This window comes from Myxocyprinus asiaticus, chromosome 40 (assembly GCF_019703515.2).
Source record: "Myxocyprinus asiaticus isolate MX2 ecotype Aquarium Trade chromosome 40, UBuf_Myxa_2, whole genome shotgun sequence".
NCBI classification, from domain to species: domain Eukaryota; kingdom Metazoa; phylum Chordata; class Actinopteri; order Cypriniformes; family Catostomidae; genus Myxocyprinus; species Myxocyprinus asiaticus.
In genome coordinates, this window is record NC_059383.1 from 20,028,564 (window position 1) to 20,047,888 (window position 19,325).

Consider the following 19,325-nt stretch of genomic DNA (forward strand, 5'->3'; position numbering starts at 1 on the left):
CTTTTTTTTTTTTTTGCTATATTTTTTTATATAGTTGCACTGAATAAACATGTTAAATCGACAGCCCTTACAAATTGTATATATACAGTCACTGAGCACTTTATTAGGAACACTACTGGGTAGGGCCTCCCTTTGCTCTCAAAACATCCTAAATTTTTCCTGGCATGGATTCCACAAGATGTTGGAAACATTCCTTTGAAATTCTGGTCCATGTTGACATGATTGCAGCACGCAATTTCTGCAGATTTTTCAGCTGCATTTAATGCTGTGAATCTCCTGTTCTATCACATCCGAAAAGTGTTCTATTTTAGGTGTTCTGTTGAAGAACAGTGAACACATTGTCATGTTCATGAAACCAGTTTGAGGCGACATTTGCTTTGTGACATAGTGCATCATCATGCTGGAAGAAGCCATTCGAAGATTGGTAAATTGTGGTCATGAAGGGATGCATATGGTCAGCAAAATTACTCAAATAGGCTGTGGCACTGAAACGATGACTGACTGGTATTAATGGGTCCCTACACCATTACACCACCAGCCTGGACTGTTGACACAGGCAGGTTGGGTCCATGGATTCATGCTGTTGGCCCCACATAATGACCCTAACATCTGTGTACCTCAGCAGAAATCAAGATTCATCTGACTAGGCCATGTTTTTCCAGTAATCAACTGTCCAGTTTTGCTGAGCATGTGCCCACTGCAATCCTCAGCTTTCTGGTATTGGCTGACAGAAGTGGAACCCAACATGGTCTTCAGCTGTTGTAGCCCATTCGCCTCAAGGTTTGACGTGTTGTGCATTCTGAGACGCTATTCTGCTCACCACAATTGTACAGATTGCTTATCTGAGTTATCGTAGCCTTTCTGTCAGCTTGAACCAGTCTGGCCATTCTCCGTTGACATCTCTCATCAACAAGGTATTTCCGTCTGCAGAACTGCCACTCACTAGATGTTTTTTGTTTTTGCACCATTCTGAGTAAACTCTAGAGACTGTTGTGCATGAAAATCCCAGGAGATCAGCAGTTACAGGAATACTCAAACCAACTCATCTGGCACAAACAATCATGCCACAGTCAAAATCACAGAGATCACATTCTTTCCCCATTCTCCTGACCCATATCTGCATGATTTTGTGCACTGCACTTCTGCCACACACACACACACACACACACACACACATGTGTACAATCACTGAGCACTTTATTAGGAACACCTGTACACCTACTTATTCATGTGATTATCTAAACAGCCAATCGTATGGCAGCAGTGCAGCTCATAAAATCATGTGGATATGGGTCAGGAGCTTTAGGTAATGTTCACATCAACCATCAGAATGGGGAAAAAAATATAATATATATATATATATATATATATATATATATATATATATATATATATATATATATATATATATATATATATTTTTTTTTTTTTTTTTTTAATTTTTTTTATTATTATTATTATTATTTTTTTTTAATATACATAAAATATTGTTATTCCCCAGCCTTTTTATAACTAAACATTGTTTGTTTGAAAACATTCCCCACCAGAACTGAAAAGGATATATAATTCTGAGCCACACCTGATTCTTCATCTGCTGCATATCAAAACAGATCTATCCTGATTAGCTGCTGCACAGCACTGAATGAGAAAGTTGTGAATATGCTGAGAGGGGATTAGTCTGTTCCCCTCTAAAACTACTGGAGGCTTTTCCTTCAGAAGGAGGATTATACCAAGGTCACTGAGGTACTGAGAGGATTGGGCATGGCAGTGCCAGCTGTACCCGGTCTTTTGACTTCAACTTCTTCACTGCTCTGCATGGCACTTGCCTCTGCTCTCACAGGGTGCTGATGGTCATGGTCATTGTGGTCAGGCCTGGTCTATGGTCTCGCATAGCATCGCATTTTTCTCGAATTTGCATTTTAGGACACTATCCGTTAGGGTTAAGTGTTGGTTAAGGGAAAGGATGTCTGTTTTGTTAAAATCTCATTTATCTTTTCGGACACAATTGGTTAAGTTAAGGGCAATGTTTTAGGTTAGGGAGGTACATTTTACTTATTAAAACCTACATCTAAAATTCACCTTAAAAACCTTGTCTGATTGCAACCTCATTTAGCTTGGTTTAGCTTGGGCACCCCCTGCTGGACATTTCTCTTGGAAACTGGAGCCAAATGTGAAATTAATCACATAATTTCACTTTTGCAAAAAAGTTGCAATGCGCACGTAATTTCATGAGACTAGGCTGAAAAAAGTGTATAGACTTTGTGATTAGAATTTTTGTCTGTCCAAACATCATGAATATAGACTAATTTACAGCGACAACCCAGAAACAAAGTGATCTGCTCATGCATATCTCATTTACGTTCTACTAAATGCCTCATACAAGTTTTGAATATCTTTCCAAGTTTTGATGCCATTAACCTGGCAAACTTTTACTAGTCCAGTTTTACAAACTACTTCCATAGAAATCCATTCTGCCCAAGTTTCACTACCAAGGTCTTTAGTTTCCGGCAAACTTGTAAAAACCTGTGCACCCTGCAAGTAAAAAACATTACTCCTAATTGTTGCGTATTAATTCAGACAATCTAACTGGAGATTGCAATTTACGCACATGCTTTTCAGTTTTGTGTTTATAAAATGCATCTGATGGTCAGACCGTGGGTGTGCTATCTCAGGCTGAGATTAGACCTGCTCCATGTTGCCTAACAGCAGCAAAATATGTAAGCAAAATTTGGATATGCAAGCACTGTGCTTTGGATTATGCTCTGGCACTTGAGATTGGCCTCGATGCCAAAGTGAGCATCAGTGAAATAAGAGCCTTTCCTCCAAGGATGGAAGCAAAGGCATGATCAGGCTATAAACATACTGGAGTATGCATGAAAGCACAGACAGCTAACGGAGGTCTCCACATCCCAAAACATTCTGTCTACACACAAGTCATTAAATCATATGACCGCAAAATGGTGTAGCAAGACTAAATGTATACACTTGTATACACTTAAGATGGCGTCGGTGTGTGTGGCGTGCCATCTGCTGTCCTCATTGCTGTTGTTACTCTTTTTGTTTTTCTTAATCAAGGATAGTTACTCTGTACTTGTCTACGACCGTCAAACGCTGCTTGATATCCATTGCTCATTTACTGAACTGTCTAAGTCTGACCTGAATGGATCACGCTTTTCCCCTCCTCCCTTCTTATCACACATCCCTGATTACCTGTGTCGGCGACCTTTCGATATTCCTTGGAGGAAACGGCGGAGACATTGTGGCAAGCGGGGTGGCGCGGCTGTCAGACTGAAATCCAGTTTTGCCTTGGGGACCACGTTGCAGCCACACCTGACCTACCCGCTCCTTCTGGACCTTGGTCGCCAAGTCATCTGGCGCTCATTGGAGGTGCATCACCGGTGGATCCGACCCATCTTCCCTGGCTCTCCTGTCAAGCTTTCTCTATGTATTTCCCCCCGGATTCGCCGAGGTGGAGTAAACCGCCATAACCTCCGTCTGCGGAGTCATGCAACATAGACAGACAATGCTCCACTGCTGCCCATAATGGCACTGATCAATGCACGATCATTGGTAAACAAGATTTTTATACTGAACGATTTCTTCACTTCACGCTGCTTGGATTTTCTATTTGTGACTGAGACCTGGATTAAATTGGGAGAGTTGGGCCCTTTCTCTGAACTAATACCCCAAGACTGTACTTTTATGAACTCCCACATGCTACCGGCCGCGGTGGCAGGCTAGTGGCTGTTTTTAATAAAACATTTCACTGCTGCTCTCTTCCCATGGATATTTTTTCCAGTTTCGTAGTACAGTTGCTTCAAATTGATCAGGTTAAGCCAGTGCTGTTTGTGGTGGTGTATCGCCCTCCACAAACTAACAAAGACTTTATAAATGAATTTACCGACCGTATGGGGGGAATTGTCACAAATTTGAATCATATTTCAATGTTAGGAGATTTTAATATTCACACGTGCTGTGTGTCTAAACCCTTATCCAAGGAGTTCTTAAATCTTATTGAGTCCTTTGATTTTGTGCAGTGGGTGGATCGCCCCACACATTTCAAAGGACATACTCTTGATTTGGTCTTATCTCATGGCATACCTGTTTGTGACATTGAAATCTGTGATATAAATTTTTCGGACCATAAACCTGTGTGTTTCACCGCATCTCTCCCTGTTCCAATGGATAAACCTTGTACTGTGGCTCGCTGGACTCTTATTTTTACCTCACACACTATTGATGACTTCACCACACCTTACACAGAGGCCTGTACACCCCTGGCTTTGGATTCCTCTCTGCATCACTTAGATGCTGATGAACATTTTAACCTGTTTTATTCTACCGGTTCAAATATCTTAAACTCTAATGCTCTGCTAAGGCTTAAACATCCCAAATTTACCCCGGAGCCTTGGATTAATGACACTGTCCACTCACTAAGACAGATCTGCAGAAGAGCGGAATGCAAGTGGAAAAAAGACAAATTACAGGTATCATACAATATTCTAAGAGACTCACTTTCTGCTTTTCAGAAAGCTGTTAAGACTGCTAAATCCACATTTTTCTCTGAGCTCATTACAAAAAAATAGTCATAGACTGAAAGTTCTATTTTCCACCATAGACTCTGCCCTTAATCCTTCTGTTAAAGCCTTTCCTGTGACATCTGTTTCTCTCTGTGACAGTTTTCTGAAGTTTTATACTGACAAGATCACTGCCCTGAGGTCACAGACCCTGCCCTCAGCCCATAACATCTCAGAGACATAACATTTCTCTGTGTCCTGGAGTTTGAACCTATCTCTCTACTGACTTGCAAATAAATTATTGTACATTTAAAGCCCACCTTCTGTCTCCTGGATGCCATTCCCACACGTTTTCTTAAACAAATTGATGACATCATTGTGACCGGGCTTCTATCCATTATTAACAAATGTTTAAGCACTGGAACTGTTCCTGAATGCCTCAAACTTGCTACGGTGACGTCTTTCCTTAAAAAAACCTAATCTTGATCTCAACAATTTAGCAAATTTTAGACCAATTTCAAATCTGCCCTTTATCTCTAAAATCTTGGAGAAAGTGGTTTTAACACAATTACAGTCGTATTTGAGCACTAATTCCATCAACAACATTTTCCAGTCTGGTTTCAAAATGCTCCACTGAATGGAATCTGCTTTACTAAGAGTCACACATGATATTTTATGTGCAATGGACTCTGGGAATGCAGTTGCTTTGGTTCTTTTGTATCTCAGTTCAGCTTTTGATATGGTCAATCATAACACTCTTATTTCTCGCCTGGAGCAGTGTGTAGGTATTCAGGGAACAGTACTATATTGGTTTCATTCCTACCTAACCAATCGAAGATTTTCTGTCTGTCTGGATCAACATACATCTGCTGCTCTTCTCTCCTGTGGTGTACCGCAAGGCTCGATCTTGGCCCCCACTTTTTTCTCGTTAAATATGCTACCAATGGGTTTGATTTTCAACAAATACTGTGTTTCTTTTCACTGTTATGTAGATGACACCCAAATCTATTTACCTCTGAAGCGCAATGACAAACATGCCCTTGAGCCACTACTAGCCTGTCTTAAGGAATGGAAAGCAAGGCTGACTAAAATCTTTTTACAATTTGAACAAGAACAAAACATAAGTTATTTTGTTCAGTTCGAATGACAGTAATCATGCATGCAACCTCATGTTAGGTACTCTTGAGCCTTTTACTCATGTGCTAGGAACTTAGGCTTCTTATTCAACAACAACCTTAAATTTGATAAACAAATTAATGCTGTGGTAAGATCAGGTTTCTTCTATTTACGACTGTTTGCCAGAGTAAAACTTTTTCTCTCTGCGAGAAACCTTGAAAAAGTAACTCATGCCTTCATCTCATCTCATTTAGGCTACTGTAATTCCCTTTATATTGGAATTATCAATCTGCCCTCAATCGTCTACAATCGGTCCAAAATGCTGCAGCCAGATTCCTAAAGAGCCGATGCAAGTCTGAGCACATCACCCCAATTTTAATCTCACTACACTGGCTACCGGTCAGATACAGAATCTATTTTAAAATTGTATTATTCATTTACAAATCATTAAACAAGTGCCACCGTATCTTTTAAAATTGTGTCCCACATGCCTACTCAATCCCTAAGATCTGGGGACTGTGGCTTACTCTACATTCCCAGATCCAGATTAAAGCAAAGAGGAGCTCGAGCCTTTGCCATTGCTGGCCCAAAGCTCTGGAACAGTCTGCCGGCTCATATCAGAACTGCTCCCACTCTACCTGTTTTTAAGTCTAGGTTAAAAACCCACCTCTTTTCATTGGCTTTTAATTTACCTTGATACCTTGCCTTGTGTGTCTACCTTTTTTTATATTGTCCTTTGTTGTTTGGCTTTATTGCTCTGTATATTGTACTGTACAGAACTTTGGGCAACTTCGGTTGTTTATAAATGTGCTCAAAAAATAAACTTTGACTAAATGTAATTAAAACATGGATTACCACATCTTCACCTTTGTGGTTGCAAGTCTCTCTTGACACTCTTATTCAAGAATAACAATAAGTGGGCCAAATAGCCTCTATCTGTAAGAACTCATGAAATATGGATTAATTGTAAATCTGAAGAACATATTTCAAACATATAGTAGTAAATATGTCAGGGCTCAATAATAAAGATCTTTTCTGCTGGCCAGATCAGGCCTCATTTTTACAGCCACTAATAAGATACATATTTTTAGCCAGCTGTTTTTATATGGGTCAGATTATATTTCATGTCAATGTTAAGTGTTCTTTACCAAAAAAACAAAACAAACAAATAATACAAAACGTAATGCAACTCCATTAGAGCGTTATGTTTATAAACACACTTTTGCTGGAAAATCATGTCATACAGTGCAAAACAATAATTTCAACAAATCCATATCTCTGTTAGCCAACTTGCCCTGGAAGCGTACTTAATACAGCACAATTCACAACAAAGTTAAATACATCACAAAAATCGAAATGTTTAAGTTAGCGAGGCATAAAAGTACGTGATCATAGTAAATAGGATATAGCAACCAAATTGGCCAAATAATAGGACCACTGACTGCTCCATCAACTGGCCTAAAACTCTCTCACACTGGCCTTGGACCATCAGGCCATCCTTATTGTTGAGCCCTGTACTGTATATCAGACTAAAGATAGTTCACCCAAAAATTTGAATTTTGTCATTATTTACATACCCTCATGTTCCTACAAACCTAGGCTATATGACTTCATCCCTCTACATAGCGAGTAAATCACTTGCATATGCGACCAAATTTCATGCTATGCGACTAAAATATGTATTTTATTAGCCACTGGTGAGTAAATATTCAGATTTTACTCACCAGAGCCTGAGTTGCTGTGTCATGTCGAAGACGAACTTAAGCATCGCAATCCTTTTACTGATTAAGAAGCTGGCGATTAAGAAGATGGATTCCGCTTCGTCTTTTACTGCATGTTGTGTCTCGTGAGTGCGCACTCCGAAGGAAATTGACCTTATTTGGCTGCAGTGGGCCCGAATCTGTCGTGATCAGCATATCACCATCGCTTTAGTTCAGCCGTGAAATGGCATTGACATTGCATTTAACGACGTCAACTCTGACTTTGGTTAAACTTTTTCCTGGACTGTTTTCACAACATTCTCCATTTTAGAGCATGGCAAGACCCAGGCACCCCATTTCCATTTCATGTCTCTTTTAAAAAACCTTTCTGTTATTTACAGTCAGTTGGTGATCAAAAAGATAAAAAGAAATATTATTTCTAATCATGCATTGCACTGATGAGGGAAAAAGAACCGTGCAACTTCTCTCTAGTTTATGTGTGCTGTGCTCACTCAACCGTAAACACTTGCTAGTGGAACAGTCATTCTCTTAAAGAGACAGTACCACTTTAGCACTTGTTATGCATATCAATGTACATCGCACAAACGCATATAAACAAACATGTCACTAAATGTAGTAATGTTGTAAGTGTAATAAATGTGTAAATACATAAATATTTAAAAGGCACAATCATACAATGTGAAATATTTTAACTTCAGAAAACACTGTAAATATTAAATAATATAACAAATCAGCTTGTGCCGCATCTATGCAAGGGTTTGGTCTTTTTTTATTTTTTATTATTATAGTTATAGTAGCAATAAAATCTTTATTCTATAATATAATCATTAATTCTATTTTCATTATTAGGTTCCAATCTTGTGAATATTTTGTTAGAAATGTGTATGAAAAATTGAAACAGTGACAACAGATTGTATCATTATTAAAAAATGCAATTTCATGACATCATATAAATTGATCGAATTTGTAATTCAAATAGCTTGTACACAAGCTAAAATGTGATTAACAGAATCAAAAGTGAAATATGAAAATAAAATGTGCAATCTCACATACTATATTGTGTGAAATCATATTGAAATCACATGTATGAAAACTACTGCATATATAGTATATACTGTATAAGAAGAAGCCCCCTTCTCAGTTTTCTTAATATCTTTTTTTTAGTTTTCAGTTGCATTACGCTTAAATGTTGTCAAAGGTCTGGCAAGTAAAAACTAAAATTTCCTAGCCAGTGGCGATTCTTTCTCCAACATCTCCGTAGATGGATGGATTTTCTGTCTTCGGTGAAACATAAAAAGAGATGTTAGGCAGACTAACAGTCTCAGTCACCCTCCACTTTCATTGTTTGGAAAAGAAAAGATGCAATGAAAGTAAAATCTTAATTTGTGTTCTATGGAAAAATGCAGGTTTGTACATTCTAACAACCACTGACGAGGACCACAGTAATGAGAAGGCATTCATGGTCTTACCTGTGGTAATGACATTACAAATGTCACAACTGAAGAACTATGGTAAGCATAAGGACAGATGGAATGTAAAATAAAAGGCTATGAAGTCTGGACCTCCAAGAATTATGAAGAAATTATGAGCAAAGTTGTCTGCCTCTGTAATATATATTCTTTTCGAAAGATGCTTGATATTAGGAAACAAATTAGCCATTTTGTCTGCAGATTTTCAAAGACATGATTTAAATTATTAATAGTCTGATGAAAAGAAAAAATATTTGTTAGGGAATAGAAACAGGTGCTGTATTCATGTACAGTCAGTTTGTTTGTTTGTTAGTGATTTAACACCATGCCAGCTTCCGAAGCTATTTTCATGGCGAAAAACAAGTTCAAATACAATAAAGTGTACAGTGATTAAAAAACATTTCAATCAAAATTCTAAAGCTGATTCAGACTTGACTCCAAAAGTGTCAGTTTAATTATTATTTCCTAAAGGAAATAAAACCAGCACAATCCAATAAAATATGCTTCAGAGGCAGTGGAATCTATCATGAGGCACATAATGGTGGGTCTTCGCATGATATTAAAAACACTCACCGGCCACTTTATTAGGTACACCTGTACATCTACTTATTCATGCGATTATCTATTCAGCTGACTATGTGGCAGCAGTGTAATGTATAAAATCATGCAGATATGGGTCAGGAGCTTCAGTTAATGTTCAGATCAACCATCATAATGGGGAAAAATGTGATCTCAGTGATTTAGACCGTGGCATGATTGTTGGTGCCAGACGGGCTGGTTTGAGTATTTCTGTAACTGCTGATCTCCTGGGATTTTCATGCACAACAGTCTCTAGAGTGTAAAGAGAATGGTGTGAAAAACAAAAACATCCAGTGAGTGGCAGTTCTGTTGGCAAAAACGGCTTGCTAATGACAGAGGTCAGAGGAGAATGGCCAGACTGGTCCAAGCTGACAGGAAGGTGATAGTAACCCAAATAACCACACATTACAACAGTTCTATGCAGAAAAGCATTTATGAACATACAACACATCAAACATTGAGGCGGACGGACTATAACAGCAGAAGACCACGTTGGGTTCCACTTCTGTCAGCCAAGAACAAAAAACTGAGGCTGCGGGGTAAATGATGACAGAATTTTAATTTCAGGGTGAATTATACCTTTAACAGAATTTATCAGATTCTGTTCACTTCTCTTCAAATTGGAAATTGTATTATTACCAAACATCAATGTGATAAGTATGACATCATGATTTGGACATGATTTGCTTTCTGCTATAATACCTTCATTTTCTATTGACTGCCCAGAGACGAACAGGCCCAGGCACAAACATTCACTGGAGTGCATGTGACAGAATTTTAATGTTGTACAAGTACCAACTGATGGCATACCTAAATCGAGCTATTTCGATGTCATATTAAATTACAGAGAAGGTGGCGAAAAAAGCGGAGTGCTTGCGAGTTCCCTTGAACGAGTGTTATCTTTGCTTTCATGCATTCTGCACTGGAAGCTAAGTGCTGACAATGTGTGAAAGCTTTAATCCAATAAAGACATACAGTATGAGCTTTCTGTATATGGCACATCCCTGTCCAATTCTTGCCATTTGATGTCAGCGTAGTCCAGTCATTTGAGTTCTTTACAAGGGAAATGGTGGATGATTAAAAGTCTAGGCCAAAAGCACATGTTCTAAAGTAAGGCCTCTGTCATCCACTAGTGTCAGTGTGGCCTTTCAGATAACCTCCTTCTGTACAGAACACAGGCAAAATGAACACAATGCCTGTGATCACAGGCCTTCAGTAATGTTAAAGGGAGGAACATTGAGGGTACATTTTAAATATTGCAGACTATTATACATAGTAGAATGTTCCATTTTGCAAGACTCAAGTGGTCTTACAAAAGGCCTGTTTTCATTACAGGCATCTCTACAGTTTGGAGTGAGGGAGACATTATTTTGCCTTCTTAAAGGGATAGTTCACCAGAAAATTGTTCCAAACCCATATGACTTTCTTTCTTTCTTTCTTTCTTGGAACACAAAGATGTTAGGCAGAATGTTTTCACTGATTTTTTTTATTTGATTTATTTTTTATTTTTTTTCATACAATGAATGTAAATGTACCATTGTGTTCCATGAAAGAAAGTAAGTCTGGGTAGGAACAACATGAGGGCAAGTAAATGATGAAATTATGCTCATTTCTGGTTAAACTATCCCTTCAATATTTAAATTTTTATGCTGCTCAAAGAAAAATAATAAGAAAAAATAAATGTTTATCTGTTAACAGTGTTTTAACATCTGCTGAACAATGCAGTATATCATAATTTTCAATCTAGACATCACGTTGGCTCAGAGACAAAAATATAACACATTTTAAATATTCAAGACATTGTGAATCTATTAAATCAGACACACATTTTTCATAACTAGCTTTTAAATTCAAGATTGAGTCTATAAATTTACCACAGTGCCTAGGGGCATCCTATCCATCCAGATAAAAAACGTAAAACTAAAAACAAAAGATGCACATCTCAAACCATAGCATTAAAGTTTGATAAGTTAGGGAGAAGGTGGGGGAAAACATACAGTATATACTTGAGCCTTTTGTTAGCAATACATTAGCAAGCTTTAACTGCAAGTTGTGGACTGTAAAGCCTTGCCTTGCAAGCTTCACCTCAAACCCTGTTTGCGCCCTAACTGCAAGGTTCAATTTATCTTCCCCCTGAGCTGTATATGGCAGAGTGGTTTTGCATGACCACCACCAGCTGCATTAATCCCAGCCCTGGTTACACTTTCTCTGTCTAATTCAGCATCAGAGATCATTTAAAGTTGCAGGGCTGGAGTACCAAGCCTCGAGCCCAGCAAAACCGGAGACCAATCTCTCTGTTACACATTGAATATAAAATTCCCCACAACATAACCACTCCAGCAACAAGCATTTACCCAGTGCATTGCTAGTGCTGTCCAAACCATTAGCACATGTAGAGCTATCACTCAAGTACATCATGCATTTCTCAATCTACCCTTTGTCTTGTTCAGGTGTATAGTTTTAGTCCAACTTGAGTGTGTCAGCAGAACTGCAGTACAAACTGACAATGGCTTTGCAAAGTATAGCAGAAGGATGACACTTCACAAGCACAATGCCCTCAGTGCTATCATTAAATCTGTAAAGAGGAAACATTGGACTTACCTCCTAAATCTTGCTGGAGAGCTGAATAAGGGAAAAGGAAAAGAGAAAAATAAATCAATCAACACGCCACACACACTGTTTTTGTCATTCAGGCAGTTAAAAAGACTATAAATGATGAGTAGAATAAATGTCATTGATGAAGATAGACTGACCTACAGTATGCTTATTTACATGTCTACTATCACAATAACCAACTCACTGAGGTTTTAGGCTATGCTCATAGTAAAGGGTTGGTTCACCCAAATAAATGATTCTGTCATCATTTACTCCTAGTCATATTGTTCCAAACCGAAGAACTTTTTTTTTCTTCAGTGGAATACAAAAGGAGATGATAGAGAGAATGTTAGAGACTGACAGCATCAGTCACAATTAACTTTCATTGTATGGATAAAAATGCAAGAAAAGCAAATGGTGACTGAGACAGTCCCAAACATTTTGCCTAAGATCTCCTTTTGTGTGCCATGGAAGAAAGGAAATAATACAGTTTTGGAACAACACAAGCGGGAGTAAATTAAGACAGAATTTTAGTTTTTTTTAGATGAATTAACCCTTAAAGTAAATATAGGTTGTTTAAATATCACATCTTGTAGACTAATGTGATCCAAAGGAAAACCAATTTGATGCCAAACATAATACGGCAAATTGGCCAAAAATGTACACTAATATTAATATTATTTAATAGAAGCATTAAATTACAATTCTGAAAAGTGTAAAGTCACACTCCATATACGTTAAGGTATGGAAGCAAAACTTGAAAGAATGGAAGAAATTGTTAACAGAACAAACAATCAGAAAATTAAAATTAAGAATTGTAAGGGGGGAAAAGTCATTTTCAAGCAAATATGGAAGGTTATTCAAGTGTTTGTCACATCTTTAGGGATATGTGAACTAAAATACCACCACTTGAGTACTTAGTACTTACAAATGTTCCTAATTGCATCCCTGAGAGGTGTGCTGTAGATCTGAGTCTTTTGTGATAAACATTCATGCACCATTAGTCTGAGTCATAAATCATACACTCTAATGCTACTGTCATTACTTCAACTATGAAGGTTGTTTATAAGAGAAGGTTTTGAAGGTTACAGTCCCACTCGCTGAGATACAATGATTAAAGCTACAAATATTAAAAAGTGAAACATAAGTGCATTACTGCATACATCAAACATAGTAGGAATCATCAAACCATTACCATATTTATAAAAACAGACAAAAAGTAATTTGGGATCAAACATATGCCTCTGGCACTTCCAAATACACTGTCTGTGTTTTCATAAACCTTCAAGAGCACGTTTTCCAAGTAGCCAAAAGGATAGCTGCTAACTTTTGCCATGGTCGAGATCATTGGATAAACTCAGGCAAGCAATGGGCCAAGCATCTTTAGTGTGAAATAAAAGGAGGCAGGGGAGAAAGTCAAAGACTTGCGAGGTGGGGCTTGTGTGGAGCTGCATGGTCTGGTCATGTAGGGTGAGTCAGATCACCATTGCCATTGTGATAATGAGGAGAATGTAGCTGTGAAAAAGTTGTTTGCAGCTCTTAAGGGTGGAGGGCAACAATACTCTTTCTAAAGCACTAATGAGAACACATGGCAGCTTCCAAGTGGTTCTTATCCATTTTAAAATGTAAACCTAAGTGATTACCCTGTGCCCATTTAAATAGGAATCTGTTTTTTCACCATTTCACAGTGATGTGCTCAACATTATGCAGCAATGGAGACATCACTGAGCATGTGTGAGCACCCAGGAGAGGGGGCGCTAATCTATTACCTACTTTCCTAATCGGTGTTCATTTTAGCCACTCATCGGCAACAAATTAAATCTAATCCAATAGTTTAAGTTAGGTTAGGCTGCTTGATCAATAAACACATGATTTAGTATGGAATGGCCCCTAAATTATTTGGACATGTAGGCCACACTTAAAATGTATGAATGTCATTGTATTAGATAACAAAACATCAAACTAAGTAGCTTTTGTTTTAAAGAAAGATAGCACATGCATACTTTTCAGGCAAAACATTTCCGTTTTTTTTCCCAATATAATATAAAAGCAGGGCTTGACAGTAAACACTGTCATGTGCTTTGGTTATTCACTTGTCCGAGTAAAAAAGTTACTTGTCCGGAGAGAAAAAAAAAATCTGGTGTACATGTATGTTTTATAAAATTACTTCAGGTGTCCATCCTAATAGTATACCTATGAAATCAACTCGAGTTATAATTTTACTCACCCTCAAGTCTGTCTGAATTTCTCTCAAAAGGAGATATAAGGCAGAATGTTAGTTTCAGTCACCATTTACTGTCACTGCATATTTTCTTTCCCTTACAATTATATCGCTAATAACAGAAACTCACAAGAAGCCACTCAAAAGCCACTCGCATGTCAACAGGTTTATAGATCTGTAACATCTTAATTTTAGTAAATATGCGACAAAACGCGCTTCCTCTCTGATTAAGCTCACATTTAATTCAACAAGCTGCTGCACGAAAGAGGGAGGTAGTTGATTTTTTTGCACAGATTCTGGAATTAAAGACTGATACAAAGACAATATTTTTTAATTGATTTGTTCAACTGTTTGGATTGGTTTACCAATTCTCAGCTAAATGTTTAAGTTAAAAAAAGCATACAGGAATTCCTGCACTATGAACGTGGAACATGCTGGAATGATTACAATTGTGCACAATACTTGCAATCTCTTGGCTAGTTTCGGGCCCTTTAGGCTTTTAATACACTTCCGTGGTCGCAGAGAGTACGACCTTCCACTGCAGTCTGTTTCAACTGGTTTCAACGGCAGTGCCCATAGCGCAGAATTATTATGGTCTATTTTATGTACAATTAATCTCAAATACTTAATCTAAATAGACCTACCTTACCTTCCATTCATTACTCAGGGATGATGAAGAGTTTCGCTTAGTAGCGTAAAACAACTTCCGCTGCAGTCTGTTTCAATCGGTTTCAACGGCAGTGCCCATAGCGCATAATTATTATGGTCTATTTTATGTACAATTAATCACAAATACTTAATCTAAACAGAACTATCTCACTTTCCATTCATTACTCAGGGATGATGAAGTAAAGAAAAATGGTGTAATGCTGTTTTATGATTTTAAACAGGATGGATGTGAGCAGGGAGTACTTCACAGAGTATAAGTTTTCTTTATTAGAGGAATGCAAGAATATACTGTAGTACAAGCAAGAGTACATATACATTAAAGTGCATTAGAACAAGACATGGGTATACAGTATTTCACAAAAAAACGTATATTCAGTGTAAAGCTTATACAGAGTATTTGTGATGATAATGATCACATTGCTTCCATGTTCTTACTTTTTGTCATCTTAATTTCTTCATTTAAAAATGTTAAAATAAAGAAACATTTAAATTCCAGAGTCCAATGAAGAAAATAACTGGTTTAATCATTGTAAATGTGGAGTTACCTGAACAGCCTGCAGCTCCTCATGAACCGGGAAAACTTTGCCCTGATAATCACCTCACTCAGATACTATTACAAATTAAAGTGGTGGATAACACACATGGTGAAGTGCTGTGTTAAGCTAAAGAAACAATTAAATGGCTGATGTTTACTGCCAAGTTTATCCAAGTTGGTTTAATTTATTAATAAAAACTGCGGGACACTTGGTTACGCTACAATTTGGAGCCGGATGTGACAACATGTGGACTGTGATAAAGGCCTATTTTCAACAGCAGAATAAGAATATGAACTTATTAATAAGTGACATAGGCCTAGGACATATCACAAATATAGTCGTTACTGACTTTTTTAAATAAGTGTACTTCTTCGGTGGGACAAGTTACATTTTCTTTGACTTGCCCCTTTAAAAATCCACTTGTCCCGGAAAAGCAGACAAATGTTAATGTCAACCCCTGAATTTGAACCCTTTGTACTCTTTGGTTTTCCACTAAAAATCACCCTGAGACCAGTTAGTTAAAGGTTCATTGGTAAGAAAAAGTAAAGTTAGTTCTGAGAAAAGATCTAGCATCATTTGTTTGCTGAAGCCACTTGGTTTGATATTTTGTCCTGTGGCAAACATGTCCAAACACTTTTGTTATTTTGTCCTGTGGCTAACATGTCCAAATACTTTTTATATTTTGTCCTGTGGCTAACATGTCCAAATACTTTTTATATTTTGTCCTGTGGCTAACATGTCCAAATACTTTTGGGGCCACTGTATGTCTGTCAGATCCTCCAGGAAAAACCTACCACAGCTACAGATAATATGACAAGGGACGTAAACACGCATCTATGGGGACATTAGCACACAATAACAGTGTTTGCAGAAGGGAGCTGAAAGCACAACAAAAGCCAGGACAAAAGACAACACAAAATCCCCTGCGCAAATGCTGCTCGATTGCCTGGAGCGAGACAGTAAATCTCTTAATCACAGTGTTTGTGGGAGCTGCTTGCTTGGCACTGGATATCAGGCCATGCAAAACTGTCAGTCAGCCATAAATCACGAGGGCCGCTTTAACCTTTACAAGTGCTCTCCTCAGTTCCCTCAAATTGGTCACGGCAACAAAGTCCCGGAGAATTGTAATGAATTGAGCGTGAGCATGAGAGCTGACATGTTGACAGCGTCTGGAGCTTCTCAAAAATGCTGCAGCTAAATAAGCACACTGGGCTAACGCCACGCGGGTTATTAGCAAGATCTCAGCCTGTCGGTCTGAAAAGCCAGAGTGGCATGTAATCTGTCTCCATTTAGTGAAGTGATACTAATCCCTCTCTTGATCTGAATCAGCTCCTTCAGTGTGAACTCGATTGTCAAAAATGATAAAGCATCTCCGGTAGATGAAATACTGCACTGGGACAACAACTCCCATCCATATTTAGAGAAAGATTTTGGAACAGCTAAATATACAATGTAAAAAAAAAAAAAATTTTTTTTAAAAATTTAAAGGAATATTCCAGGTTCAATACAAGTTAAGCTCAATCGACAGCATTTGTGATATACTGCTGACTACCACAAAAAAATAATTTCGACTCATCCCTAATTTTCTTTAAAAAAAGAAAAAATGGGGGGGCCTGGGTAGCTCAGCAAGTAAAGTTCAAATCCAGGGCATGCTGAACAGTGGCGGGCCGTGCATTTACAGTCTAGGCCTTCAGTGTGGTTCATGCCATTAAGAAAACACAGTTTCACAATGAATAAGACACCCTATGCCTTTGGGTAACATACATTATGTCGCAGCTAACTAGTAATACCAATTGACATTTTAAAAACACATCCACGCACGAAAACCAGAACTTGAAATTACATTTAATGCTCAAGCAAGCCTAATTTTAACTGCAGCATGACTGTTTTGTGAAATGAACGTCTCCCGAACAGACATTCAAAAATCATAATTTTTCATATGAATCTACTGAGGAGGTCTATAATAGCTGGAAAAATCGATCTAATAATATTTGTGATTTAAATGTTGCTTGCAATAAATTTTGTTTCGTCAGGGTACACGGTTATGCTGCGTTCCATTCAAGCTGGATGTAGGATATTCCTACTTGATATCTCCGACCATAAATGCATTCCATTCCCCGATATTCGGAAGATGACGTTTAAGGAAACAAAACTGTAATGCTCCCGTTTGCTTAGTAGGGGTTTGACTCTCATTAGAGATGTCTCCTAGCAACCCAACTGATAAACAATGCTGCAGCACTAGCATTTGTGCTTCAGGTGTACGATTATCAAAAGAGATTATAATGTTTTATACACCTGTTTCTGCAGGCGTTTGTTAAATAAGCTTTAATATCATGTAATGTGGAAACGAACTCATTAATCGATATTGCTTAATAAAGTGAATGTTTATCACTTACTTTTTAGATCTCCCTGAGTGTCCACATGTTTGTGTGACCTCATGCCCCTGCATCTTGGCGAAATCAGAGTTGACACTTTCTGCACGAGCCTACAAGTTGTAATTCTGACTTCAAGATCGTCAGACAGCTTGATTTTACGCTTTTCGCTCTTGAATTACGGAACAAATTCTGACTGGATAAACTTTTTGTTTTTCTCTATTTGTTTGTAGATTAATTAAGAGTGGAAAGCGATTAAAAATACTTAGGCAAAAAGGTGATTGAGAATGAAAGGATGAAAAATATTTATTTATTTGCCATGTTAGGCCAGCAGAGAAGGCTTTGCTGGCCCTGAGAATTCGCTGCTGAGTGACTCCAGTCAGGTTTCCTAAGCAACCGATTGGCCTGGTTGCTAGGATGGGTAGAGTCACGTTGGGTTAACCTCCTCGTGGTCTCTATAATGTGGTTCTCGCTCTCACTGGGGCGCGTGGTGTGTTGTGCGTGGATGCCACGGAGAATAGCGTGAGCCTCCACGCGCTATGTCTCCGCGGTAATGCGCTCAACAAGCAACGTGATAAGATGCACGGATTGACTGTCTCAGACGCGGAGGCAACTGAGATTCGTCCTCCGCCACCCGGATTGAGGCAAGTCACTACGCCACCACAAGGACCTAGAGCGCATTGGGAATTGGGCATTCCAAATTGGGGAGAAAATGGGAGACAAAAAAAATGGAGGTTACGGTGAGTCACTTACAATGGAAGTGAATGTGGCCCATTTTTTGAGAGTTTAAAGGCAGAAATTTGAAGCTTATAATATTATAAAAGCACTTATATTTTTCTGTTAAAATTCATGTATTTTTGAGCTGTAAAGTTTTGTAAAGTTTTCATTTTTACAGTCATTTTAGGGATTTAGAGTTTGTTGACATTACACTGTCATGGCAACGAAGTTGTAAAATTGGCTATAACTTTACACAGAAAAGGTTAGTAAGCGATTTTATCACACTAAAATCATGTTTACACGCATAATGTTTGTCTTGTGGATATAATTCTTATTTTTTTCTCCCCTTATCACGTGGCTTGTTGAGTGCGTTACCGTGGAGACAGCACGTGTGAAGGCTTCACGCTATTCTCCGCGGCATCCATGCACAACTCACCACACGCCCCACCGAGAGCGAGAACCACATTATAGAGACCACGAGGAGGTTACCCCAGGTGACTCTACCCTCCCTACCAACCAGGCCAATTTGGTTGCTTGGGAGACCTGGCTGGAGTCACTCAGCATGCCCTGGATTTGAACTTGCGACTCCAGGGGTGGTAGTCAACGTCTTTACTCGCTGAGCTACCCAGGCCCCTTGTGGAAATAATTTTGAAAAAGTTAGTATTTTAACATTTACACATGGCCCCACTCACTTCCACAGTAAGTGCCTAATTGTAATCTCGATTTTTGCTTTTATTAAAGGTGGGACGAGTTGAAATTATTTTTTGTGGTAATCAACATTATGCCACAAATGCTGTCGATTGAGCTTAACTT

At 38.3% G+C, this 19,325-nt stretch overlaps 1 protein-coding gene across 3 annotated transcripts in view; it reads right to left on the reverse strand.

Annotated features, from left to right (window-relative positions):
* LOC127431253 (neurexin-2-like) overlaps nucleotides 1–19,325 on the reverse strand; it is a 599,363-nt gene that overhangs the window by 457,387 nt on the left and 122,651 nt on the right. For all 3 annotated transcript variants that reach the window (XM_051681607.1, XM_051681606.1, XM_051681610.1), the window contains exon 3: nucleotides 12,004–12,024. In XM_051681607.1, coding sequence (XP_051537567.1) covers nucleotides 12,004–12,024 — 21 coding nt within the window. The remainder of the gene's footprint in view (nucleotides 1–12,003; nucleotides 12,025–19,325) is intronic.